Source organism: Somniosus microcephalus, chromosome 24 (genome assembly GCF_052327205.1).
Source record: "Somniosus microcephalus isolate GS21.2 chromosome 24, FLI_Smic_1.0, whole genome shotgun sequence".
NCBI lineage: Eukaryota > Metazoa > Chordata > Chondrichthyes > Squaliformes > Somniosidae > Somniosus > Somniosus microcephalus.
In genome coordinates, this window is record NC_141010.1 from 50,656,739 (window position 1) to 50,684,472 (window position 27,734).

Below are 27,734 nucleotides of genomic sequence, written 5' to 3' on the forward strand. Positions count from 1 at the left end.
GGATCGTGCAGGAAAGTGGAGATGGGGTAGAAGATCAGCCGTGATCTTATTGAATGGTGGAGCAGGCTCGAGGGGCCGAATGGCCTACTCCTACTCCAGAGAGACCTGGGGGTGTATACACAAATCTTTAAAAGTGGCAGGGCAAATTGAGATGGCTGTTAATAAAGCATTTGGGATCCTTGGCTTTATTAAGAGAGGCATAGAGTACAAAATCAAGGAAGGTATGCTATACCTCTATAAAACACTGGTTAGGCATCATCTGGAGTATAGTGTCCAATTCTGGGCACCACACTTTAGGAATTGTCAATGCCTTAGAGAGGGTGCAGAAGAGATTTACTGGAATGGTACCAAGGATGAGAGACTTCAGTTATATGGAGAGACTGGAGAACATAAGAACATAAGAAATAGGAGTAGGAGTAGGCCAATCGGCCCTCGAGCCTGCTCCACCATTCAATAAGATTATGGCTGATCTGATCCTAACCTCAAATCTTCTATCACTCTCCATCCCACCCGAACCCATGTGATCTCCCGGGAGAGGCGAAAAACCAGATAAAAAACCCAATGGCCAATTTGGGAGAAAAAATCTGGGAAATTCCTCTCCGACCCATCTAGGCGATCGAAACTCGTCCAGGAGATCACTCTGTCCCTATATTTTCTACAGTACTTACCTTCTGTGAAGGCGATCTCCACCCCAACCAGGAACAGGAATAAAACCATCTCCTGAAATCTAACACAGAATTAGAACACAAGAAGTAGGAGCAGAACCAGGCTACACGACCCCTGGGCCCGCTCCACTACCCACAGGGCCATGACCATTCCGAACCTAAACTCATGTCCAATTTCCTGCCCGCTCCCCGTAACCCTTAATTCCCTTTACTTCTAGGAAACTATCTATTTCTGTTTTAAATTTATTTAATGATGTAGCTTCCACAGCTTTCTGGGGCAGCAAATTCCACAAACCAACCACCCTCTGAGTGAAGAAGTTTCTCCTCATCTCAGTTTTGAAGGAGCAGCCCCTTATTCTAAGATTATGCCCCCTAGTTCTAGTTTCACCCATCATTGGGAACATCCTCACCGCATCCACCCGATCAAGCCCCTTCACAATCTTATATGTTTCAATAAGATCGCCTCTCATTCTTCTGAACTCCAATGAGTAGAGTCCCAATCTACTCAATCTCTCCTCATATGACCACCCCCGGGATTAACCGAGTGAACCTTCTTTGTACTGACTCGAGAGCAAGTATGTCTTTTCTTAAGTATGGACACCAAAACTGTATGCAGTATTCCAGGTGCGGTCTCACCAATACCTTGTACAACTGCAGCAATACCTCCCTGTTTCTATATTCTATCCCCCTAGCAATGAAAGACAACATTCCATTGGCCTTCTTAATCACTTGCTGCACCTGCATACTAACTTTTTGAGTTTCGTGCACCAGGACCCCCAGATCCCTTTGTACTACAGTACTTTCCAGTTTCTTGCCATTAAGATAATAACTTGCTCTATGATTTTTCTTGCCAAAGTGCATAACCTCACACTTTCCAGTATTGTATTCCATCTGCCAAATCTCTGCCCACTTACTTAGCCTGTCTATGTCCCTTTGCAGGTTTTTTATGTCCTCCTCACGCACTACTTTCCCTCCCATCTTTGTATCATCTGCAAACTTTGATATGTTACACTCGGTCCCCTCCTCCAAATCGTTAATATAGATTGTAAAGAGTTGGGGACCCAGCACTGACCCCTGCGGAACACCACTAGTTACTAATTGCCAGTCTGCGAATGAACCATTTATCCCAACTCTCTGCTTTCTGTTAGAGAGCCAATCCTCCACCCACGCCAGAATATTACCCCCAATCCCGTGATTTTTTATCTTGAGCAATAATCTTTTGTGTGGCACCTTGTCAAATGCCTTATGGAAGTCTAAATACACTACGTCCACTGGTTCCCCTTTATCCACCCTGTATGTTACTTCCTCAAAGAACTCAAGCAAATTTGTCAAACATGACTTCCCCTTCATGAAACCATGCTGAGTTTGTCCTATTAAATTATGTTTATCCAAATGTCCCGTTACTGTCTCCTTAATAATGGACTCTAACATTTTACCAACCACAGATGTTAGGCTAACAGGTCTATAGTTTCCAGCCTTCTGCCTACTACCCTTTTTAAATAAGGGTGTTACATTAGCAGTTTTCCAATCTGCCGGGACCTTTGCTGAGTCCAGGGAGTTTTGGAAAATTATTACCAATGCATCCACAATCCCTACTGGGGTTGTTCTCCTTAGAGCAGAGAAGGTTAAGAGGAGATTTGATAGTGGTATTCAAAATCCTGAACAGTTTTGAATGAGTAGATAAGGAGAAACTGTTTCCAGAGGCAGTAAGGTCGATAGCCAGTGAATGCAGATTTAAGATGATTGGCAAAAGAACCAGAGGCAACGTGAGGAAACTTTTTTTTACGCAGTGAGTTGTTGTGAGCTGGAATACACTGCTTGAAATGGTGGCGGAAGCAGATTCAATAATAACTTTCAAAGGTGAATTAGATAAATACTTGAAGGGGAAGAAATTACAAGGCGATTGGGGAAAGAGCTGGGGAGTGGGACTAATTGGATAGCTCTACCAAAGAGCTGGCACAGGCCGATGGGCCAATTGGCCTCCTTCTCTGATTCTATGGAGAAGTTGACTATTTGAAACTTTGGTCTCATTTGTTCTTCGCAAAGGCATCTTGCTTCTGTGCAACCACCGCCTTCAGCAGGGAGGGCAGTGGTGTTCCATAGTCACAGCACGTTTGAAATGTCGTACCCTGATTTACTTTAGCCGAAAGCCTGATTCAGAGCTCTTGAAACTCACTAAACCTGAACAGGTGAATTCATGTATGCTGCAGACAATCCTCATACTTGGCGCCACAACCTTCTGAACTTGTTTAAAACTAAGATATTGGGTGCATTGCTGACACGGATTGGTTCTTGTAGGCGACCTGGTGGCATAACTCATTGGTGTACCAAAAGTCTTGATGTAGAGTCGTATAGAATGTCTTTGCCTGTCATTTTAATTTCCACCCCGCTCCCACTCTGATCTCTATGTCCTCCCCTCCTACATTGTTCCAATGAAGCTCAACACAAGCTTGAGGAACACCACCTCATCTTTTGATTTAGGTACTTTACAGCCTTCTGGACTCAACATTGAGTTCAACAATTTCAGATCCTATCCACTGCCCCCATTTTTTTTTAGACAGCAGCTGTTGGTAATGATTCCGCTATTGCCATTTACACCTCTAGACCCACCTTCTGCTTCTTTACTTTTCCGATTACCATCTCCTTTTGCCTCGCACCATCATTCCTTTTGTAATTTAACCTCTCCTGCCTTCCACCCTATCACTGACCTTCCCTTTTGTTCTTTCCTTTCCCCGCCTCTGTACTTGCTTAAAACCTGTTACACGTCTAACTTGTTCCAGTTCTGACGAAAGGTCATCGAAATGTTAACTTTGTTTCTCTCTCCATAGATGCTGTCTGACCCGCTGAGTATTTCCAGCATTTTCTGTTTTTATTTCAGATTTACACCATCTGCAGTATTTTGCTTTAGTATAGAATGTCGACTTGTCTGCATAGCCTGGAATCAGACAATGCAGGATATGACCCCACAAAAATCAGCAACAGATTACCTTTCATTTACTGATCTCGTGCTTGTAATATTCTTATGCACTTTATTTCAGATTGTTTCATATTTACTGGATCTACCAGAAAAGGATGAGGAAGAAGTGGAACGAGCTCAGATTAACAGTTTTGATACTCTTTGGGGAGAAACAGGTATTTACAGGCCCAAATAATTGAGTAAATCACAGCTGTGTATAGGTGTTTAAATGCTGGTAATAGAACTCCATTGGTGATGGTGCTTCATGTACTAAACCTATAGCAATGTTGAAACTGTATCTACAGATGTATGAATGCTGGTGGTGAATTTATAGCTGCCTGATATAGTTACTAAATGCCAGAGACAAAGCCTGTGCCAACAACAACAACAACAACGTGTATTTATATAGCACCTTTAATGTAGTAAAACGTCCCAAGGCGCTGCACAGGAGTATTATAAGACAAAAAAAAAATCAAAAAATTCAACACTGCTATTAGATGTGATTAGCTCCAATATCAATAGTTCACATATACGCAGTCATCAAATCACACTGCCTGCAGTTTGCTCCATTGTGTCCAATGATGCCTGCCTTTTTTTATTACTGGCTAACTAGATGCAACTGATCAAATTGAGTAAATTATATTTTTATCTTGTCAGTTTACTGCTAGACTCCCTAAGATTACAGTACCTGAAGTGCTGAGGGAAAATCAAATTGCGTTAGTTAAAAAAAAATGATCAATTGGTGCAAGATTTACTTTACCGGAGAGCAGCCAGCGATGCTGAACCCGAACTCAATACTCAGCAGCAATATTAAATTAAATAAGCACTTGACACGGTCAGCATTCAAAGCATGCCTGTAGCTCAGAGTCTTGTTTGGAATTCCCACTCCTGCACTGTTACCACTGGAGCCCCCAAGGAGCTATCCTTAGCCCCTTCAATTTCTCATCTACTTGCTGTCTCTCGGCAGCATAATCCGCACCCAACTCTATCTCACCACCCCCTCTCTGTATCCCTCCACTGTGTCTGATTTGTCACACTGCTTGTCCGACATCCAATATTGGATGAGCAGAAATTTCCCTCCAACAAAATATTGGAAAGACTGAAGCCATTGTCTTTGGTCCCCGCCACAAACTCTGTTCCCTGGCCACAGCTTCCATCCCTGGCAACTGTCTGAAGCTGAGCCAGACCAATCGCAACCTTGGTGTTGTGCTTGACCCCGAGATAAGCTTCCGACCACATATCTGCTTCATCACCAAGACAGCCTATTTCCACCTCCGTAACAGCCCCCTACCCCGACCCTGCCTCAGCTCACCTGCTGAAACCCTCACCCATGCCTTTGTTACCTCCAGACTCGACTATTCCAACGCTCTCCTGGCCAACCTCCCATCTTCCACCCTCCATAAACTTGTGCTGATCCAAAACTCTGCTGAACGTATCTTAACTTGCTCCAAGTTCTGTTCACCCATCACCTCTGTGCTTACTGACCTGCACTAGCTCCTGGTCCGACAATGCCTCAATTTTAAAATTCTCATCCTTGTTTTCAAATCCCTCCATGGCCTCGCCCCTCCCTATCTCTGTAACCTCCTCCAACCCTACATGTCTTCGATATTTCTGCGCTCCTCCAATTCTGGCCTCTTGCACATCCCGATTTTAATCACTCCACCATTGGCGGCCCTGTTCTCAGCTGCCTTTGACCTAAGCTCTGGGATTCCCTCCCTAAACCTCTCTGCCACTCTACCTCTCTCTACTCCTTTAAGATGCTCCTTACAACCTACCTCTTTGACCAAGCTTTTGGTCATAGAATCATAGAAATTTACGTCACAGAAGGAGGCCATTCGGCCCATTGTGTCTGCGCTGGCCGAAAAAGAGTTATCCAGGCTAATCCCACTTTCCAGCTCTTGGTCCGTAGCCTTGTAGGTTAGGGCACTTCAAGTGCATATCCAAGTACTTTTTAAATGCAATGTGGTTTTCTGCCTCTACCACCCTTTCAGGCAGTGAGTTTCAGACCCCCACCACCACCCACTGGGTGACAAAAGTTCTCGACTCCCCTCTAATCTTCTACCAATTACTTTAAATCTATGTCCCCTGGCTATTGATCGCTCTGCTAAGGGAAATGGGTCCTTCCTTTGCACTCTATCTAGGCCCCTCAGCCTCCTCTGTTCCAAAGAAAACAATCCCAGCCTATCCAATCTTTCCTCATAGCTAAAATTCTCCAGTCCTGGCAACATCGTAAATCTTCCCTGTACCCTCTCTAGTGCAATCACATCTTTCCTGTAATGTGATGACCAGAACTGTACGCAGTACTCTAGCTGTGGCCTAACTGGTGTTTTGTACAGTTCTAGCATAACTTCCCTGCTCTTTTGTTCTATGCCTCGACTAACAAAAGGAAATTATTCCATATGCCTTAACTACCTGCCCTGCTACCTTCTGGGATTTGTGGACATGCACTCCAAGGTCCCTCTGTTCCTCTACACTTCTCAGTATCCTACCATTTATTGTGTATTCCCTTGCCTTGTTAGCCCTCCCCAAATGCATTATCTCACACTTCTCCGGATTGAATTCCATTTGCCACTTTTCTGCCCACCTGACCAGTCTGTTGATATCTTCCTGCAGTCTACAGCTTGCTTCCTCACTATCGAGCATAAGGCCAACTTTTGCGTCATCTGCAAACTTCTTAATCATGTCCCCTACATTGAAGTCTAAATCATTGATATACACCACAAAAAGCAAGGGACCCAGCACTGAGCCCTGTGGAACCCCACTGGTAACAGCCTCCCAATCACAAAAACACCCGTCGACCATTACCCTTTGCTTCCTGCCACTTTCCCTTGGATCCCATGGGCTTTTACTTTTCTGACCAGTCTGTCATGTGGGACCTTGTCAAAAGCCTTGCTAAAATCCATGTAGACATCATCAAACACGCTACCCTCATCAACCCTCCTTGTTACCTCCTCAAACAATTCAATGAGATTAGTCAGACACGTCCTTCCCTTAACAAATCCATGCTGACTGTCCTTGATTAATCCGTGCCTTTCTAAATGGCGATTAATACTGTCCCTCAGAATTTTTTCCAATAATTTGCCCACCTACGAAGTTAGGCTGACTGGCCTGTAATTACTCGGTCTATCCCTTTCTCCCTTTTTAAACAACAGTACAATGTTGGCAGTCCTCCACACCGTGTTATCTGTCCTGATAGCTCCTGTGGCTCGGAGTCAATATATTTTTTTACTGATACCGCTCTTGTTAAGCGCCTTGGGATATTTTGCTCCGTTAAATGCGCTGTATAAATGTAAGTTGTTTATTTATAAACTACACGTACTCCTGTGAGAGGGAGCCTTTTCTGTCAGTTGAAAATATTAAACCATTGCAGCGAGGAATTGAATTCAGAGTCCCATATTGATTTTAATTCAAAAAGGTGCTATTCCAAGGTTACAATCGAATGTCTTGTTACAGACATGCTATTCTTTTTACAATGTGCATTCATAGCAAAACCCAAGTGGAAATTATTACAGGCTTCGGCAATTTGATGCAGTCGCAGGCTGTTTGTGACCCCCAGTTGCTGCAGCATTGAGTGGATAGGGTACAGGTTCAAACCCGCAATTTCTTTTGTGCTGTGCTGACCTTCACTGGACCTTGAAGGCTAGGGAGGTAAAGGAGCTCCGTATCTAAAAGAGACATTTTTATCAATACATTTTTGAGGACTGTGTTCTCCCCAGTTCTTCTTTTGTGCATTTGTAACAAAATGTTAGAAAGTGAAATGAGAGACAGTTATATAGGTGAAGACTAGGCATTTGTGCACTTACTCTGTAATCAGCAGAAAGTAGTCCTAAATAAGAAAAAAAGATTTTGATGTGAATGAGTTAATGAGGAGTGGAAAAAAGCCACAACAGGTCAAAAATGACCAGATGTAGCAAAAAAAAATGATGAAAGCTGTCCGAGCTAGAAGGATAAGCAGACTGATGTTACTTGAACGCTGTTAAATTGCAACTCAGCAAAGCTAGGCAATAACTTTCCCCAGTGCTTTGACTATTGTCCAGTTATACTGTATGAAGTATTTCTGAGAGTGATCCAAGGGAAAGCAGAGCTTGTGCTTGTTTACTGAAAGCGTGTCCAGAGTTCTGTTCACTCACCTCTGACTGCCAGAATGATTTATGGAGTTGGAAAAGAGCAGACAGGAATAGAAAGCTGTTTCATATCATACAAACTTCATCATCAGAACAGCAAACCATTTGAGTACCTTTTAAACTGGATGCTTCAAGCTTAACAATTGGCTCCAGGCCATTACACTGCGCTGACAGTGTGAGATCGCTTCTTTCCAGTGGTTCAGGCTGCTCATTTCTGTACAATCAGCAGGTTTGTACCACAGTGTTAGCACAATGCGGAAAATTTGTGCATGTTTGTGTGCCTGGATACACTGACTTAGCAACTTATTAAGTTGGATTTATTTTAACCAAGTTTTTTAATTTAGTAACCTCCTTCTGCCTTATGTCACCACATGTACCCTTCACACGTCTAACACTAGTCCTCTCCTTGTCTCCACCCCACCGTTGATAGGCACTCTGTCTTGTCATCTGTCTCTCTGCTGTTACAAAATTCAAAATAAAACTTTCTCCTTGATCAAGCTTTTGATTCTTTATACTTTGAGTAAAAAAAGCATCAAAACACATCTTGGCTTTTGAGTGATTGTGATTAATCTTTTGTTTTGATAGCTTTTGACTAGTTCTGTAACCAGGTGAGGAGGGAATGAGAGGATTTTTTGGGAGTGTTGCTATATTTCTGGTTTACTTAATTTTTCTGTCTTTGATAGATGATTACAAAACCTACAGATTTGATGCACAAATTCACAAAGTGACCAGTTTTAAACACAGGAACAATCACAAAAATTTCTTGTATACTGTAAATAGCTTCCTTACAATGATTTTCAATGCATCTCCATAGTGCCCTCTAATGAATGTCACTGATCTAACAGGCAAACTGGCTGAGAAATCTGGGGGTTTAGCGTCAACCGTGACCGTCAGATTTGGGGGGGAAATGGCGGGCACCATACGATTGCCCGCTGCCAGCGGGTCCCGCGGCGGCCGCCATTTTCGGAAGGTCAGGAGCGCTGCCATTGCCTGCACTCATTGAAAGTATTGTAACGAGTTGGAGCTTGACCTCAGTCAGCGTGCAACGCTCTCTCAAACCCCTCCGATGGATGCCGGAACTTCAAACCCCTCCTTTGCCAAGGTTCTTCATTTATACTTTCATTTTTTGCCCAGCAGTTGGGTGGAGGGTGGTTGCATTTTCTGGTGGCTGTTCCAGAGGCCTACAGTGTTTGTGGGTCAGTAAATCAATGGGTGAACTCCATTGCAACATTTGAAGATCATCTCTGATGAAATCTCTTTTATCTTTATGCGTCACCAGAACGTTATCCCCTTGTAAATCTAGACTCAACTGCTTAAGATTTTAAGGAATTATAATTCATTTATTCAAAATTCCATAAGCAATTATTTATCAAATAATTATTTGTGTTACCGAGAATGCAGAACCAGTCGTTTCATGAACTATTGAAAAATCAACAGAGATTGTAGTTAATAATCGGGTGGCAAGTAATATTGTTGCAGCAAGTATGGCAACTGTTCCATACATGGCCTGGAGGTTCGCTCCTTTCGTCCCTGTTCCTCTTCACTGTAAGCGGGAGACAGACACGACCTTCGGCCTTCTGCTGACCATAGCGGTGGAAAGAGTGGGTTACACCAGAAAATCATCGCCATGCTGATGTTAATTAGCAGGTTGCACCAAAATACCGATACTGCCTGTGCTCTCTTGGCGAGTGGCCGTTATTCTTGGCCGCCGCTGTTACCAGCGGGTTTCCAGCGTACTCGAATTTTTAGCCCACTGTCTTTCAAAAAAGCCTTTGTTCAGTCACCCCAAAATGGCTTAGAAATTACATTCTCAAAATAACTTGGTGTTTTCATTTTTATTTTCAGTTTAATTTCATTTTCTACAGCTTATTGAACAGTCCTGTTTTATATGTATTCTTTCATGAGGTACCCACTGAGTGCAGAAATGTTGCTGATTACATGAAAGCAGATTAATGGTTAGCATCGCCAGAGACAAGAAACTTAGCAAGCAAGGTTGAAAGCCTGAGTTATTGATACAAGGAATGATCAAATGGGGCTCCTAGCACCACCGGGGGACATGAGACATTTTCTCCCCACACCCACAACAACAACAACTTGTATATAGAGCCTTTAACGTAATAAAACGTCCCAAGGCGCTTCACAGAAGAGTTAGCAAACAAAATTTGACTCCAAGCCATATAAGGAGATATTAGGGAAGATGACCAAAAGCATGGTCAAAAAGATAGGTTTTAATTGAGCATTTTAAAGGAGGAAAGAGAGGCGGATAGATTTAGGGAGGGAATGTCAGAGCTTTGGGCCTTGGCAGCTGAAGGCACGGCCACCAATGGTGGAGCGATTAAAATTGGGGATGCTCAAGAGGCCAGAATTGGAGGAGTGCAGCTATTTTGGAGGGGGGGGGGCCAAGCCATGGAGGGATTTGAAAACAAGGACGAGAATTTTTAAATTGAGACGTTGCTTAACTGGGAGCCAATGTAGGACAGTGAGCGTAGGGGTGATGGGTGAGCGGGACTTAGTGCGAGTTAGTACACGGGCAGCAGAGATTTGGATGGCCTCATTTTTATGGAGGCTAGAATGTGGGAGGCTAGCCAAGAATGCGTTGGAATAGTCAAGTCTAGAGGTAACAAAGGCATGGATGAGGGTTTCAGCAGCAGATGTGCTGAGGCAAGGGCAGAGTCGGGCGATGTTACGGAGGTGGAAATAGGCGATCTTAATGATGGCGCAGATATGTGGTTGGAAGCTCATCTTGGGGTCAAATATAACACTAAGGTTGCGAAGTCTGGTTCAGCCTCAGACAGTTACCAGAGAGAGGGATGAGTCAGTGGCTAGGGAACGGGGACTAAAAACATGGCTTTGGTCTTCCCAATATTTATTTGGAGGAAATTTCTTCTCATCCAGTGCTGGGATCAGCAGATATTCACCATGAGACTACCAGAAATCAACAATGAAGCTTCTTCTCCATTTAATTCTGCATTTCAAATCGTACCTTTGTTGCTGATAGCTCCATCTGCAGACACCAGCTGGGATGTCATTGGGAAATGTACAAGGGGTTAGTCAGTCAGTATCTGAATGAGAAAAACTGATTAATGTTTCTTTCCTCACAGCTTTCATGTAGTTCATTGTCCTGTGTGGCTCTGTAAATTAATTAGTCGTGAAATTCGGCCCCTTAGTGCCAGCTGATGAGACCGGTTTCGGTGAAAAAATGGCGGCTGCCTCGCTTTCGCCCACTTCTGGCGCGGAATGCTGTGGCCGCAATTTTGGGCAGGTCAGCAGCGCTCCCGTTGCCTGCGTCACTGCAAATATGGTAATTAGTTAGATTGTGACATCAGCGTGCAATGCTGACTTGACACACGACCTGCTGTTTTGGACGTCACTGCTCCTTTTAACGCCCTCTCCAAAGCACGCACAGCAGAATGTGCATTCAGCTGTACAACGGGTCCCCTACCAGCGCTTCTTAAAGGGACACATGCAAGTTTAGATTTTTGCTTTTGTACAGATTTCTTTACATTTTATTAGATTAGTGGCTTGGTGTAAGACATTTAAAAAGTTGTTAAAGTGTGAAGGGACTGCAGAGAGTGTTGCTGAATATTTGCAAGGCTTTGACTCTTAAAGGAAGGCCGCTGAGAACACCATTTGCTCCCAGTCCTGGGGACTCTAGTTGCAGTCCACACCTTGGGCTGCAGCATGACATGGAGATGGAGCAGAGGCAGCAAAGGGGATAGGAGGAGGAAGCTGAAGAGGGGGAAGGAGGCAACCCAGACAGCCCCTTTCTGGCCAGGATATCCAGGATCGAATCATCCACCTGCGGTATTCGTGAACATAACCCCAATTCCCCTTTCAACATTTGTCCCACACCTTACCTTCCCACGGTTGCTGATCATCACAGCGTCCTCTTGGCCACAATGCTGAAATAAGAGCCACCACAAATCAAACTTTCCAGTCCAACTTTATCCATATATGCATCCAATATTGCATCAAAAAATCAACTAATCACCCTTGTGCATTCCCTTAGTGACTGTCTTGTGTCTGCCTTTGCCTATCCTACTGATGTCACGCAGTGCTACCCCAGTGGCTGCAGCATGGCTGGTGGAAGGCTGCTGACTTTGTGAGGGAGACTGCAGATGGCCTTGCAGGACGACTTCGAGGAGCTGGTGGCTGGGAGTGTGAAATCAAGTGACAGTGTTTCTTTTTCTTCATTCTCCTCTCCCTCTTCTTGGTCATCCACTGGCTGGGCAGGCTGGATTTCTTGAGTGTCTGAAATGAGCAAGGCACAAGGGTAGGGTTGTGGTGAGGGGAGGTGGGTAAAACAGGAGGTGCATGCTTACACCATGTGCAGTTTGTAAATCAGAAAATATTGTGGGGTGAGGTGGAAGTGGGATGTGAGAAGGAGGAGAACGTTTGAGGATACCGGCATCTTGTATTCTTTCAGCCCCGCCGCTGGTCAAGGGCTCAGCCATGCCCCTGCCAAGAATGGCCAGCACTGTCTACTCCAAGGGGGTGAGGTGAAACTAAGAATGTGAGGTGTGCCTCATGTTGGGTAGAGATTGTTGGTAGGCGAGTGATTGGGGCTGGGGGGGGGGGGGGAAGGAGGGCGTGGTCGTGTGAGGTTAGTAGTGCAGTTGGTAGGAGACGTCTTTTGGAGATGCATTCACTGACCTTGACCACTCGTCTGAGGTCATGAAACTTCTTTGGGGACTGGAGCCAGGTCCTGGGGGCGACACTGCTGGCAGTGACTGCCTCGGCAATCTGGTCCCACATCTTTCTGGAGTGCCTCCTGGCCCCCTGTGGGTAGAGGACCTCTTCCAGTGTTTGCCCCCTGCACAAAGCTCGAGTGCTGCGTCTGAGACCCTGGGTGCCCCTTCCCAGGCCATTTGGGTTAGTGCTGAAGGACTTTTAGCATTTTTAATCAACAAAAGGCAGCTCACCTTTAAGAGCTGCAGACTGCCTTTAAGAGGCACAGGTTAGCTTTAAGTAAAGCTAGCCTAGTGCGAACATCAAGAACTTGGGCACCCTGCTGAGGCACAGCCTGTCAGCAGTGGGCTGTGCGCTACAATCATTAGAATTGGCACGCAGCACGAATTTGACGTACTGCTTGCGATCCTTTGAACAGGCATATTGCGGTGCCGCACCCGTTTTTCAACACTATTGAATTTCACCCCCAATGTTTTTGGCTTCCTATTGGGATGTTTTACTACGTTAAAAGTATTATATAAATACAAGTTGTTGTTGGAAGTGTCAAAGGGTTCTGCTGACATCAAAATCCATGAGAGCAAGTTTGAGCAATTATTACAGTACCTTAACCACAAAGCAAGCTTAAAGTCTTGAAGTAATAATATGGTGTCTATCACTTCGTGTTTATCCATACTGTGAATATTGTGGGCTGAGTGGCCTGTAGTTTTTTGAGTTTATCCCTCCCCTTTTTTGAACAGGGGTGTAACATTTGCTATCCTTCAGTCCTCTGGCACCACCCCCCTATCTAAGAATGATTGGAAGATTGTGGCCAGAGCCTCCGCTATTTCCACTCTTATTTCTCTCAGTAACTTTGGATGCATCCCATTCGGACTGGGTGACTTTTCTATTTTGAGTATTGCCAACCTTTTAAGTGGCTCCTCTTTCTGTTTTTATCCCATCCAATCTCACTGCTACCTCCTCCTTTACTGTTACATTGGCAGTATCCTCTCTTCTAGTGAAGACAGATTAAAGTACTGTAATTTTTAATTCTCTTCCAACCAAATTTATCACTTGGATGCCATAATCAGCTTTCAAATCTTTATGGAATTTTTTGGCAATGTATAGAAAACATGCAACTGAAATGTAAAAGCACATTTGGTTTGCAATTATATTTTGGTACTTAATGGTAATGGATTGGGAGAAGGGGAAGTGCAATGAGACCTGAGTGTCCTTGTGCACCAGTCGCTGAAGGTAAGCATGCAGGTGCAGCAGGCAGTTAAGAAGGCAAATGGTATGTTGGCCTTCGTAGCGCGAGGATTCGAGTACAGGAACAAGGCTGTCTTGCTACAGTTGTACAGGGCCTTGGTGAGACCACACCTTGAGTATTGTGTGCAGTTTTGGTCACCTTATCTGAGGAAGGATGTTCTTGCCATGGAGGGAGTGCAGCGAAGATTCACCAGACTGATACCTGGGATGGCAGGAATGACATATAAGAGATTGGGTCGATTGGGCTTATACTCGCTGGAGTTTAGAAGAATGAGAAGGGATCTCATTGAAACTTATAAAATTCTAACAGGACTAGACAGACTAGATGCAGGAAGGATGTTCCCGATGGCGGGTGAGTCCAGAACCAGGGGTCACAGTCTAAAGATAAGGGGTAAGCCATTTAGGACAGAGATGAGGAGGAATTTCTTCACCCAGAGAGTGGTGAACCTGTGGTATTCTCTACCACAGAAGGCAGTTGAGGCCAATTCATTAAATATATTCAAGAAGGAGTTGGATATATTTCTTAAGGCTAAAGGGATCAAGGGATATGGGGAGAAGGCAGGGACAGGGTACTGAATTTGGATGATCAGCCATGATCGCATTGAATGGCGGAGCAGGCTCGAGGGGCCGAATGGCCTACTCCTGCTCCTATCTTCTATGTTAAAGGGTTAGTGCTGTAATAATATCACTTTTATGATGCATTCCATTTTATAATCTGTGACTTGTATAAGGTGCTAGACTCTGGAGTATGGTGTATAGTTCTGATCACCTAATCAGAGAATGGATTTTCTACTTGAAAGGTACAGAGGTGAGCAATGCAGATGGTTCTGGGTGTCAGGAATTTTAGTTATGAGAGAAGGTTAAGGATATTGGGCTCTTTTTCTTTGGCAAAGAGGAGACTTTAAAGTGACTGAAGTGGCGAACATGAAGAGCATTGTCAAAGTTAATCCAGGCAATTTTTGTTTTACTGTGGTAAGGGGTTCAAGTTTCAAGAGATAAAAGAATAAAAAAAGTAGGAGTAAGACAGGAATTCAGGCAAAACATTTTTTCTCAAAGGGGAATCAGTTGCCAGGGAAGTCCATTGAAGTGGACAATAGAAGAGGGCTCTGGAGGCAGTCTGGTGCATATCTGGAAAGAGAATGATTTGAGCGATATGGTAAGAAGATGGGTAGGTGGGCTGAGATCTTTCAAAAACTGGGTGGACCTGTTGGATTCAATGACCTTGTTCCTCAAAATTCTTCTGTATTTCTGAAATGATGTGTTTATCTGTTCTCAGCATTGACTGCTGCAGCCGGACGAGGAAAGCTCGAAGTGTGCAGACTGCTATTGGAACAAGGAGCAGCGGTGTCACAGTCCAACCGACGGGGGATTGTCCCACTGTTCAGTGCAGTGAGGCAAGGACACTGGCAGGTGAGCCGATTATCTCAGCCTCTTCTCACCGATTTGTGAGAATTCCTATCATTCATTTTTTATAAAATTGACTTAAATAACTGCCTGAAAATGGTTCCGTATTGTATATGTTTTCAGATCGTGGATTTGCTGTTAACTCATGGTGCCGATGCAAATATGGCAGACAAGCAGGGTAGGACCCCTCTAATGATGGCGGCATCAGAGGGACACCTGGATACAGTGGAGTTCTTGCTTGCTCAAGGTTAGTTTCAAGATTGATTGTTGAGAATTCCAGTCATTTTATAATTCTTCAAATTTTCAACTTACAAAAATGTTGACGTGGAAGTATGCTGATCATAAAGGTTAATTTATATCAACTTGGTGCAGCCCCAAGTTAGATGGGAATAGATTAGTGGAGGTAATGCGATAAGTGGATTCTACCCCCCCCCCCCCACCCCAACTATTTCCCCCTCCTCCCCTGAAAGTGTTGACTCTTGCTGGAGCACAGTTTCTCGGACCCTAACAGTCTCATCTAAGTGACCATTCTTCATATGTAAGCCTAGACATAGGAACAAGAGGAGGCCATTCATCTCCTCGAGCCTGTTCTGCCATTCTATGAGATCATGGCTGATCTGTATCTCAACTCCATCGTACCCACCTTTTCTCCAAATCGCTTGATGCACTTGCCCAACAAAAATCTATCGATCTCGGTATTAAAATTTCAGTTGACCTGCCATGTCACTCTTATCTGTCTCTCTTTATAATTTGTGAACTTCATTGGCTAACAGCTAAAGGAAATAGCACTTAAAAATAACACGGTCAACTCAAAAGAGTAAGAAATATGGCCTTAATTAGTATACATATATTTTTTTAAATGTTAGCGGAGGAAGGTGCAAGGTAGTAATTGAGGGGATTCCAGTGTTGAAAAATTCTCATCCAGTTAATTATCTCTCCAGATCCACTTGATTCAACGACAGGAAACTTTCTGGTATCCGGCACTGACTGGACCGAGCTGGTGCCGGTCGATCAACACTGCCGGAGAAACCAGCGCTAATGTTAAAACATACGGAGCTTCTGAGCTCCGTATCTAGCAACAAACCCTGTTGCAGCTTCAAAACCGTCGGCGCAGCTTGCAAGCGTCTCTGTAGCTAAGCAACAGCTTCAGCTAGACGCTTGCAGAGCCTGACTGGTGAAAAAAAGCAATGAAAAGTAAAAAAAGTTATCTGAACCGACTCCTGAATTTTGCCGGTGGATAGAGCATTCCGGAGATTTAACCTCCGTTTAAACGAAAGTTTCCTGTATTCCCTTGTATCTCACTGCCAGGCATTTGTATTCCTATAGATATGTATTCCCCAGAATGGTATTGGGAAATACACAGCCCATAAGCCTTGAGGACACGTGTGTTACCAACGTCATGAGCTGGTTCACTTTTTGCTTATACAGTACTAGTGTTGCTATGACGACTACTGCTGAGCAGTTTCCTTTGTCAGACCTAAGATCGCCCTGAAAAGAAATTGATCCTTTTTACTTCCTGTTGTAATGAACATCACTGAATATATTACTAGATGAAAGCTATGCAGCTGGAAAGCCCTTTCTTCTGCAGCAATTCTTCTTCTTCATCTTCAGTAGGGCACTTGGCCTGAGAAATATCCTTAATAGTTTGTAATGAATGAGTTAGCATGGTTGAATGAAATTCCTCTGAATGCTATTTTTACACATTTTTCACTCCGTTAAAGTGAGCAAGTTAACACATGCGTCAAAATAATGCACACAGCAATTTCACATAAATGCATTTATTACAAGTACTACTGAGAGCATTCCAGATGTGCCCTTGTTATATATTTGACAGCATTCAAATGGCAATCAGTGAAACCCATAGTATGTAGTTTACTCCATCATTTTTGTCGTGGCAGTCTGTAACCCATCAATTATGGCAAATATCAGAGAAATGATTGAAACATGCAGTCTTGGCATGTTGGAACATGAGTAAAGGCCAGGGAAAAATCAGCCTGAGGCTATTTTCTTGCAACCAGCTGAAAGAATATCAGTGAAAGATTAAGAGCCATTTGTCCTTCCCCCATCTCTGTTTTGGACATTGCAAGGTTTGAAGTAACCAAGAGGATGTAGAGAGAAAAATAACTTTGAGTGAGAGTGTTGCACTGGTTGGAGGGATAACGCTGGTATAATTATTGCAGATTTGGTATTGCTGCTTGTTATGACCCTGCATGTACAACAGTTGCGAAGGGTGCAGTAAGATTGGGCTTGTTGGTGTTCTTTGAGGTGGCCACCTGTTTCTAAAACACATTATCACCGAGTGAGATGTCAACCAATGTATAAGACGTCTGCAACCCAGATTGTGTCCACCTCATCACCTGAAACAGGAAGCAATGGGAAATGTAAAAGAAGAGAAGACAAAGTCCCAAGACAATTGGCGTGCAATGCACTGCAGCCAGAATGTAGTGCTGCTGTTTTTCTGAAACCCATAACATGCTATAAAATGTGTTAATATTTGACATCACCAGAAATGCAATATTTTGCTGTGTTTGTAGGACATGTTGACTATAAACATTCAATTGTTCAAAGTCAGATAAATGGTCATCAAGTCTTCAAATGGCCTGAAAAACAAGGTAATAATCAGCGCCTCTGCAAGGAGTCCTGATTTGTTTTTCCGAATAAGGCAGTGGTGCCCAGCATATGTTACGTGTTTCAGAACCTGAGGTTGTACAAAGGCTCAATGGTGTTTTTTACAGTGTCTGTGATGAATGAAACTAGATGGTTGCAGGATGCCACACGTCTCTTTTAATTGCCCTGCATTGTGTGTTCTCTGGGTTCTGCAGGAGCAGCACTTTCACTGATGGATAAAGAGGGATTAACTGCCCTCAGCTGGGCATGTCTGAAGGGTCACTTGCCTGTGGTTCAGTCCTTAGTAGAAAGAGGTGCTGCCACAGACCATGCAGATAAAAACGGACGGACACCTCTGGATCTTGCTGCATTTTATGGTGATGCAGATGTTGTAAGTATCTCAGATATGTGAATAATGTAACTTTCTATTGGTATAAATGCTCATTGTAGTTTATTTTTGGAGTACTGGAATTTCTCTCTGCCTCCCTCTTCCAACAGCTATGCCAGAATGGAGGGATGGGGGCATGGAAACCAACACTGGGGATAGATTACTTCATCAAATGCATTGTTACTCTGTCTTTCTCAAATTTAAAGACCTAATAATGTTTTCAAATATCCAATGAGCCAAAACTGTAAAAACTAATACAGTACCTCCTTTTTAACTGTGCAAAAATACCTTAATTGGTCATTACAAACAGCAATGTTTTTGTGCCCCCTAACACTGGTTAGCTATGTGTTGTGTCATGGAGGTAAATACTTCTAACTACAGGAAACTTTGTGATATCCGGCACCGACGGGACCGAGCTGTTGCCGTTAGATCAAAACTGCCGGACATGTTGAAACATACGGAGATTTTCAGCTCCGTGTGAATCAACAAACCCTGTTGTTTAGCAACAGCTTCAAAACAGTCGGCTGCAGCTTAAAAGCGTCTCTAGCTGAAGCTGCTGCTATAGCTACAGACCTTGCAGAGCCTGACTGGGGGAAAAAAAGCAACGAGAAGTAAAAATACTTATAGGAAACAGCTCCTGAATTTTGCCGGTAGATAGAGCTTTCTGGACTTTTAACCTCTGGATAAACCAACGTTTCCTGTAGCTCCTTGGCCCAGTATAAAAAGGTGATCTGTATTTGTAACTTGAACAACACCTACTGTCTCATCTGAACACCAATTTAAGAAATATTTTAATGTGGTTGCAAACAGCATTATGTATATTGAGAGGAGATGATGTAATGGTATTATAAAGTTGTGGAATGGTCTTTTTTTCAATATTATTATATTGACCTGATTGGTATTCAGAAATTATTTTCTGAATTACTGATTCAGAACCAAAATGCTTAGAAAACTAATGGGTTTAATTCATAAGTCAATGGCCCAGTTACTATAATCCTGACGATCCTGATCTTGCAGTTATCTGGAATGTTGTTCAGTAATGCCTCCCACTCTTTCCCCTGTATGTCACCTTTTTTGTTTGTGGGGAGAATTTTTTCCACTCCAGTTTCTATCAATACCTTTATTTTTCTGTTTCCTCTCTCCTGTACCCATTCATTTCTAGATTTTGGCAAAAAAAAATTGAGGAGTGGCGAGATTCTGAAAGATATATATGTGTGTGTATGTGTATATATATATATATTTTTTTTCCCCCCCAGACTGAATTGTTGTCTGTGTATCCTTCTGCTATTCCTGACCAAAGTGATAGATCCTGGATCTAAGGCCACCAGAATATTTAAGCCCTTGATATATATTTTTTTCTTTAACTTGGTGATAGGTGCAGTATCTCGTGGACCATGGAGCAATGATTGAGCACGTGGACTACAGTGGCATGAGACCTTTGGACAGAGCAGTGGGGTGCCGCAATACAGCAGTGGTGGTCACCCTCCTGAAGAAAGGAGCCAAGATAGGTAGGCCTCTTAGAGACAGTCCCCCCTCCCTGCAATGAGTGCCATTAGACTTATTGGAATAGATACGCTTTTCATTAAAGCGCAAGACTAGGCTTGAAATTGTCTTTTAAGGGGCAAAGTAAATTTGTATTCACTTTTGCGTGAGCTATTTCAGAGAGTGATTGCATGTACTTTAAGAATCATTCATTCAAACACCATCAATTTAATATTCATGGATTACTTTTCTATTTTGGGAACATTAATATGGAAACAACGTGTCCAGCCTTTGGTGTCACATTGAGAGTAACCTGTGATCGTAACATCTTCAATGCTAAATTAATCTCAGATTTCATGCATCTTAATGTAATGTACACTGCATTGACCTTGAAGTCACTGTATTTCAACATTGTTAAACATAACAATATATGGATGCTGATATTTCAGATGGTTCTGGCATGCTGTGACATGGAAACCTAGAGGAGCTTATTTGTAGGTTTAAAGCTAGAAAGGGCGATGGGATGCTAGGTTATCTCAAACTTTACGCCTGAAACAAGTACAGCAGCATAATCTGATAACTAGATTAACATAATTGGGATTTTTGTATCAAGATATCTATTTAGAAAACATGTGCATATAAAATACATTTAAGAATTTTAATATTCAACATCCGAGTCCAAATTACCCTCTGCTATTCAGAATCACTAAAAATCACTATTGGGAAATAAAGCAGCCATGGATAAATTTACAGCAGTCACATAGCTTTCATTATCTCGCTTTTAAGTAATTCTTCTGCGATACAAACCTCCCTATATTATTTCCTCCTGTTCACATGCCTCCCATAGCCAGTGAATAAATATCCATTGTAATTGATCCATCAGCTGCACGAAAGAATCTCGATAAGTTCCATGCATGTTACCATAGATAAAATGATGGAACAATTAGAGGTTACCAGTGAGGCTAAGTGAAATGATGCCAAAGTGCAGGGAGACAGTTAAAGTTTAATTTGAGCAGAACCTTTTGGATTCATGTCATAAATTTACCATAATCAAGGAAGACTTTTCTGGGTGGTGACACGTGAAATTCTCAGCTGTTACATTTTGCTGGGAGCAGTGCAAATATAATCTCTAGCTCTGAGAATGGGAGAAAGTCAGAATCAGGAAGTAAAGCTGCTTAGTGCCAGCTTATAAATTACATGAAACCATTGGAAGTTACACTACTAAAACTCTAAATTGTATAAAAACATATCTAGTATTGCCCAACCAGATGAAAGTTACCAAGGGTGCAGATCAGTTTTTATATTAAATTAAATTAGGTTTTCAATCTGAAGTGCAATATATTGGACATATTAAACACTTGGTGGTATTTACTTGCAGCCCACTAATTATAAGTCAATCTTTAATAATAAATATGACCAAAAACTTTGATTTAGATTGACTGTAATGTCTTAAATTCTCAAACATTTACAAGAGGTTCAGAGAGAAGAGAAACAAAAATGTTTTACTTTACTGTGGATTAGAGTACATCACTCGGAGGAAGATTTAAGTAGACCTGGTTCTGTGAATAGTAACACTTCCCAGTTTTCTTCTCTATTGTTTGCTTGCCCAGACTAGTGTTCTAATGGCGTAGATTTGTGCTCCCATCTGTTCCCAACTTCATGCTGCTGTTTTACTGCAGAACAAGAGTGCCCAAGCTTCATATATTCATGGGCCACTAACGTGCTTGCCATGCAGCCTCGAGGGCCAAGTATGAAGTTAAAATCCATGTTCCCATTAACTTGTTGACACGAACAGATTTAGATTCTGGTACATGATTTATCCACCAATGTGCCAACAGTACTAGACACAGTCCTTTTCCAACCTCCAGGTCCACAAAATTGAAAAAAACAAATCAGCAACTAAGAAATAAAAGCTCAAATAGAACTGAATTCCTGGGCTTTGAGGACTGATTACCCAAACTTGGGGGCTGCACGTGGCCCATGGGCAGTAGTTTGGACACCTCTTTTCGATCTTATTACCTCCTTCAATATAGTCTCATCTGATACTTTACACTATGGTGAGAATGTGGATGGAAATCAGCTGCCACTTCTGCGTTTCGCTAGATCCACGAGATCATCAGATTCCTGTCCCTCTGTCATCAGCTTTCTGTATTTTCTGTATGTGTTGACTCACTAACACGTTATTTCTGTTGCTGTATACTAATAAAAACATTTTCTGCAATGATAGCGCTGTTTTCCTTTGAGTACCTGACATGGTCTTTTGGAAGTTAGGACAGTGGTCGCTAGGAGTGTGTCAGTATTTGCAGGGTAACTTTGAAAACTACTACTGGTGTAGATGGCTCCACATAAAAAAGCTACATAACAACAGTGACAACACTTCAAAAAGCAATTAATTGGATGTGGAGCTCTTTGGAACATGATGAGGACATGATTAGGAGCCATATAAATGAAAGTTTGTTCTTTCTAGCATCTCACCCATGTGAGACAATCCCTCTTGTCGTGGGCAGAGGGAGTGTGGTTGGAATTGGATTCTGCTTGTGGCAAGTTCCACAGTTGCTGCAAGAGAGCACAGGTTTGATCTTTTTAGACGCTACCGCAAGTTTCACTTTTTTGATGCCTCCAGGTGCAAAACCTTTCATCAGTGCCCACACATTTGACTCCGTCTACACAATCTTTGTGCTGCTGTGAGATTTCCTTTCTGTTACATTGTCTCCTTTCTGCACTATTCTTTTCCTACGGGACCCAGCTAACTCCAAACCCTTCTGATTGGTATGGAGTGATGATTTGAGCTGTATAGTTGATTAAAAGGGAGAGTATATATTTTTTGTAGAATTATTCAGGCTTTAATAGAACTAAAAATGACACAAACTGCGTAAAGAGCACAAGAACAAGTACAAGTTAAGGCGGCCATTCAGCCCATCTTTCCATAGGATCCTCCCGCCACAGCACCTAACTGCCTCTTTGAATAACTCCAGACGGTTTGCCTTCAGTACCTCACCCAGAAGACCATTCCAGATATTAATCACCATGAAGAAGTGCTTCCTGATATCGACCCTGAACTTGCCTTTTCCCAGTTTGTGTCTATGTCCCCTTGTCCTGCAGCTGTGGTTTAACTTGAAATAGTGCTCCGGATTAACCTTTTCTATATCACATAGTATCTTGTCTTCTTCTTTCATATGGTAATAGCAAAGCAAATCAAATGTCAATATCTAAGTTGGATATACAGGCCAAAGCTTCTGGTGTAACAGCGTGGATATCTTGTAGACTGCCTGCAAATTTCCTCTGAGGGCAGTGCTCAATGATGTGCTCCAGGGTTTGATTAGGAGTGCCACAGTTGCATGATGGGGGTGCTTTAATCTTCCATCTATGGAGAAGGTGGCAGCATCTACCATAACTAATTCTGAGGCAGTTGATGGTTGTCTAGTGTTTGCGAGGAAGGTTTTATCCTTCAGGTTATACTGTGGGGTCATCTGTAAGGAATCCATTCCGTAGGGCTTCGGCGACGGTCCAAAATGGCCTTCTAGATTTGAGACGGGTTGGTGATAGGTTGTTCAAGTCGGCCAGGATCGGCATGTCCTTGCCGGTGTAGCGGTTGTATTCTCTGGAGACTGCATATTCGCGGTGTAGGTGTGGTGGGGCGATGTTTGCAAGCACGGGTAGCCAAGGTGTTGGTGGATGATGACAGCCTTCTCACGGCCCACCCTGTTACGTGATCTTAGCTCTTAGATCACAACTAATGTCGTCAAACAAGACACTAGAACTTGTTGTTAAATCGACTTCCCGGTGACAGTAGCAAACCAAGCAAATAGCATCTTGTGTACCTCTGCAATGTCCCCTCTCTTTCACCTCCTTTCACAGGTGAAGAGTCCGTGTTTTTCTAATCATTCCTCATAACTCGGTTCTCTGACACTAAGGATCAGTGTCATGGACCCTCTTTGGGGCAAAGACCAGTTAAATATTTTGCACAGGGCTTGCTTCATGCCTATGTGTGTTCACTGGTACCTGGGAGTACCTAAACTCTGTTAGAGGAGATGTAGGAAATTTAGAGTGAACCTTCATGCCGTCTCATCCACTGTAGAAAATATAGTTAAATGAAGTTAAGTCTCTAACAAATATTGGGGTTGGATCCTTAAATATTGGATGTTGGGTCCTTGTATTTTGTGATTGCTAATGAACACTCACAACCCTTGCATGTGAAAGTCAATCAATCTTTGCAGCTAGCAAGTCATGACCCAGGCAGCCCTTCCATTATAGGTTGCCTGAATCCAGATCCAAGGAGTGTTGCAGTGTTAAACCAAATCACACATTTACTTCACTTTAACCGGGAGGAATTCCTTAAATTTCGGTCTCCATGAATAACGCTCCTGGTCGGTAGACAGGAAAGCAGAACACTCACAGATTACCTTGGACTACACTGAGGAGAGTTCAGACAAAGCAATAGGTCTTATCTCTTCTATCTGTTACTTTCTTCACTGGCATCTGGACATTGTTCAGAGTAACAGTTCTATCATACATTGGTGTACTCAATGCCTTTACTGATGTGGATTTACAATGGATTAATTTAGGGATTTTTGTTTTATTGATGCTTTCACTTCTCTTGCAGAGTGTTCAATTGAAGTGTGACACTGTATATCCAAGACTACTGACATTGCTCTTTGCTTACCCTGACTTCCACAGTTTTACCCCTTCCTTTCCTGATTGTGATGACTGATATAAGGGTGTAGTTCCACAGGCACTAACAGTCCTCCTGTACCTTACACCAGTGGCCAATCTTAATGTGTGATTTCAGAAAATGAGAGTTGACAGTGGGGCAATCACAGCCAAGCCTAATCCTATCCTCACCCACTTTTCTGGCAGATATCCCTGCTTGGCAATCAGGAGTGGGAACTTTGATTTTCTATGTTTCCCTCCCTCCTTGTTGTGCCAGCTAAGATCAACTCATTTAGCACTGGCTAGAGATTGAAACTGGGACATTCCTCAATTTTGTGGCTCAGTGCAATAGGGTATGGTGCATTTACTCACTTATTGGGGAGCCTACGACTGATCTTTTTATCTTAAAACTTAGGCATTGTAGCCTAGTCAGAGAATAATAGTGGTGCTTTCAATCGAATCATATAACTTGTAGTACAGAAGGAGGCCATTCAGCCCATTGGGCTTGTGCCAGTGCTAGCTGTTCAACTAGAGCTATCTACTCTCATTCCATTCCCCCTTTCCTTGTATCCTTCTTCAAATACTTATCCAATTCCCATTTAAATGATGTTACAGTACCTACTTCAGTAGCCACTTGTGGTAAAGCATTCCCTGTTGTAATAACCTGTGGGGGGGAAAAAGTCATTCAACTTCACCCTTCATTTTTCTCGTGATAATCCTGAGGATATATAGCCCCATGTTACTGATTTTCTAACCGGTGGAAGCAATAGTTTGCTATTTACCCTCTTAAAACCTTTCATCATCCTGAAAACCTCTATTGGATTCCCTCCTTAATCTTCGCTGTTCCAATGAAAAAAGGTCTGATTTTTCAAACCTTTCTTCCTAACTATAATCTCTCCTTGCCGGTACCATTCTCATAAACCTTTGCCGTACCCTCTCCATGGCTCTTGATATGCTTTCCCATATTTGGATACCCAGAACTGCAACATAATATGCAATATGTGGTCTAAGCAATATCTTGTACAAATTCAACATTACTTCCTTGCTTTCATATTCACTGCCTCTATATAAAACCCAGAATTCTATTTGTCTTTTTTATGGGGTTTTTTGGTTCAACTGCACTCGCAACTGTGCATTGGTGTTTCCTGAAGAGACTGCAATAAACTTTCAGCTTTTGATCATGTTAAGTGCTGCCATGCAGCTAATTACCTTGCAAATTCCTCATGTCCCTTCCAATTTGCCTTAAAATCAGCAACAAAAAAATTTACTGTTCTGAATAATGTTAATGTAGCAGAGTTAAAGATGAAGGTAAGTGTAGGTAATACTTCCAGTATATGGTACTTCCTCTTCTTAGTAAGTTATTATGTTTAAAAAGTATTGTTGCCTTGTTGGAGATATTTTAAATTTAGTGTTATTAGCCTTCTGCAGTAGAGTCCCACCATTTCCAATCTTCATGCTGAGCAGGAGGCTGCTCAGCTGACAACTACTAACCCCTCAGCGACCGCCTACGTAAGATATATTTGCATCTTTTCTTGCTGTCGACATCGAGGACAGGAAGCAATGGTGAAGCCTGCGTTATTTTCTAAAGAACTAGTTGCTGGCAGGTGTTATAGTTGTGGAGATACAAGATGGCGGGTTTCTAGAGAGTAGAGGGAATATCACTGTATTTGATACATCACCTACAAGGTAGAAAGTTTCAAATTTATTCTTTAGACTTATTGAACTGTGGAAATGAAAGTACTCTCTGCTGCAGTTAATTTATCATATCTGCACATTAAATAGTTGATGATGCATTGGAAATGATCCAGTGCATTGGATTTTTTATGTTTCAGATTATGCATGCTATGATGTTTATCTTGAGTTGACTTCTACAAAAAGAACAAAAACTTTGAAAGACAATTTATGATGTTTCCTTCAAACTGGAAAGCAGAGGCTGCACTTGTATCATTTACTGCTAAATGCTGCTTTGAAAATCCATGTCTTTCATTTGTGACTACACTTGTTCACACTTCTTTTTTATGTTGCACCAGTCTTGTTTGATGAAATACCTGTCACTGAAGCTGTTTTGCATGAAGACTTGCTGCTGAATACATTCTGCTGGCATTTACTAATCATATGATGAATCAATAACAACGAATGTGCAATGTATTACTGCATTTGGTTAACATGTGCATGAAAGTTAAGCCTTGTACTAAAGACTTTGATTAGACCAAAGTTAAATATTTCAGATTATTGTCTTTTTATTTTCCCCCCTCTGTTCTTGTTACTGTAAATATTTGTGGCAGGAGTGGGCAGACGTTTTGCCTCTGAACCATTATCATACATCTGGAACATTAGGGAGACAGAGCTTAGTGTAACGTACCACATAACATCAAAAACACACTTTTCAGTATATACTGTACATGCCATATTAATGAAACATATTTATAAACCATATACATTGCATAGGTTCTTCAATGACCATATAAATTATATCCAACCATATGATTCATACAAACCTGTTGCAAATTGCAGCTCCCAAACCAACAAACAACTCAGTCGAAAAATAGTGTTTACAGATTTTGCACAAAGTATAATGACTGTGTCACAATGGTACAATGGCTGCATGCATGGAAATACAGTGCCACAGAGTTAACTGATGGAGGTTTGAGTCCGCATTGTGTTGAGTTCCCAATCTCAGCTGTGCTGCTTAGAAAGGTGTTAAAGAGATGAGGCACAGAAACTCGGAGGACATTATAGCATGCTCATTTGGTAGGATTTATCCATAAATATATATCCTGTACTCACCTGATTGGTTACTGTTATGGGTCAAATTGATGTATGCCTGTATACCTTGGGTATGTGTGGGATTAAGTGATGTATGTGGCAGAAACATAATTCAGTGCAAGTCCCCATCACTGAACTCTCACATGTATCATCAATGCATCCTTTTGAACTGCCAAGTCATGTAAAACAAGTATATTTCTTCAGAAGACGCAGCAAATTCAGCATACTTGTTACCAGTGTTGTTACAAAAGCAGATTTTTTAAAAAATACTTGCATGATTTGCAAATAGTGTTTTAATGACAAGAATAAGGAGCGACTCCATTCTAATAACCTGCTTGCATTCTGGGCCATATGGCCTGATGTTTGGTATCAAACATCAATCCATGTCGATGTCCTCTCCAAGGGGATGAAGATGCTTCCCTGTGCTATTCTTTCAGACTATCACTATTTTAACAAAACTGGTGTGTGTGAAGATCTCTGCAGAAATGAATGCAGGGCTAATGCTCTTTCTTCTTGCAGCTGACATAAAGTGTCAAAACCTTGGTGTTTCATCCAACCCTGTTGAAGAAACATTTAACATTGTATATTTAAAACTGTTTATATGTTATCAAAACTTTAATATCACATTATCATTCTTGCAATTGTAGGGCAGCAAATGGAGCTGGATTCTTTTTTTTCCATAATCAAACATTGTATTGACAATGTTAGAATTTCATTAAGAAACCATTGAATGCTGTAACACACTTGTTTCTCAGGAG

At 42.3% G+C, this 27,734-nt stretch overlaps 1 protein-coding gene across 7 annotated transcripts in view; it reads left to right on the plus strand.

Annotated features, from left to right (window-relative positions):
- tanc2a (tetratricopeptide repeat, ankyrin repeat and coiled-coil containing 2a) overlaps positions 1-27,734 on the plus strand; it is a 1,096,529-nt gene that overhangs the window by 1,026,527 nt on the left and 42,268 nt on the right. For all 7 annotated transcript variants that reach the window (XM_085966617.1, XM_085966618.1, XM_085966619.1 and 4 more), the window contains 5 exons: positions 3,704-3,797; positions 14,956-15,089; positions 15,207-15,330; positions 17,906-18,081; positions 19,454-19,586. In XM_085966617.1, coding sequence (XP_085822743.1) covers positions 3,704-3,797; positions 14,956-15,089; positions 15,207-15,330; positions 17,906-18,081; positions 19,454-19,586 — 661 coding nt within the window. The remainder of the gene's footprint in view (positions 1-3,703; positions 3,798-14,955; positions 15,090-15,206; positions 15,331-17,905; positions 18,082-19,453; positions 19,587-27,734) is intronic.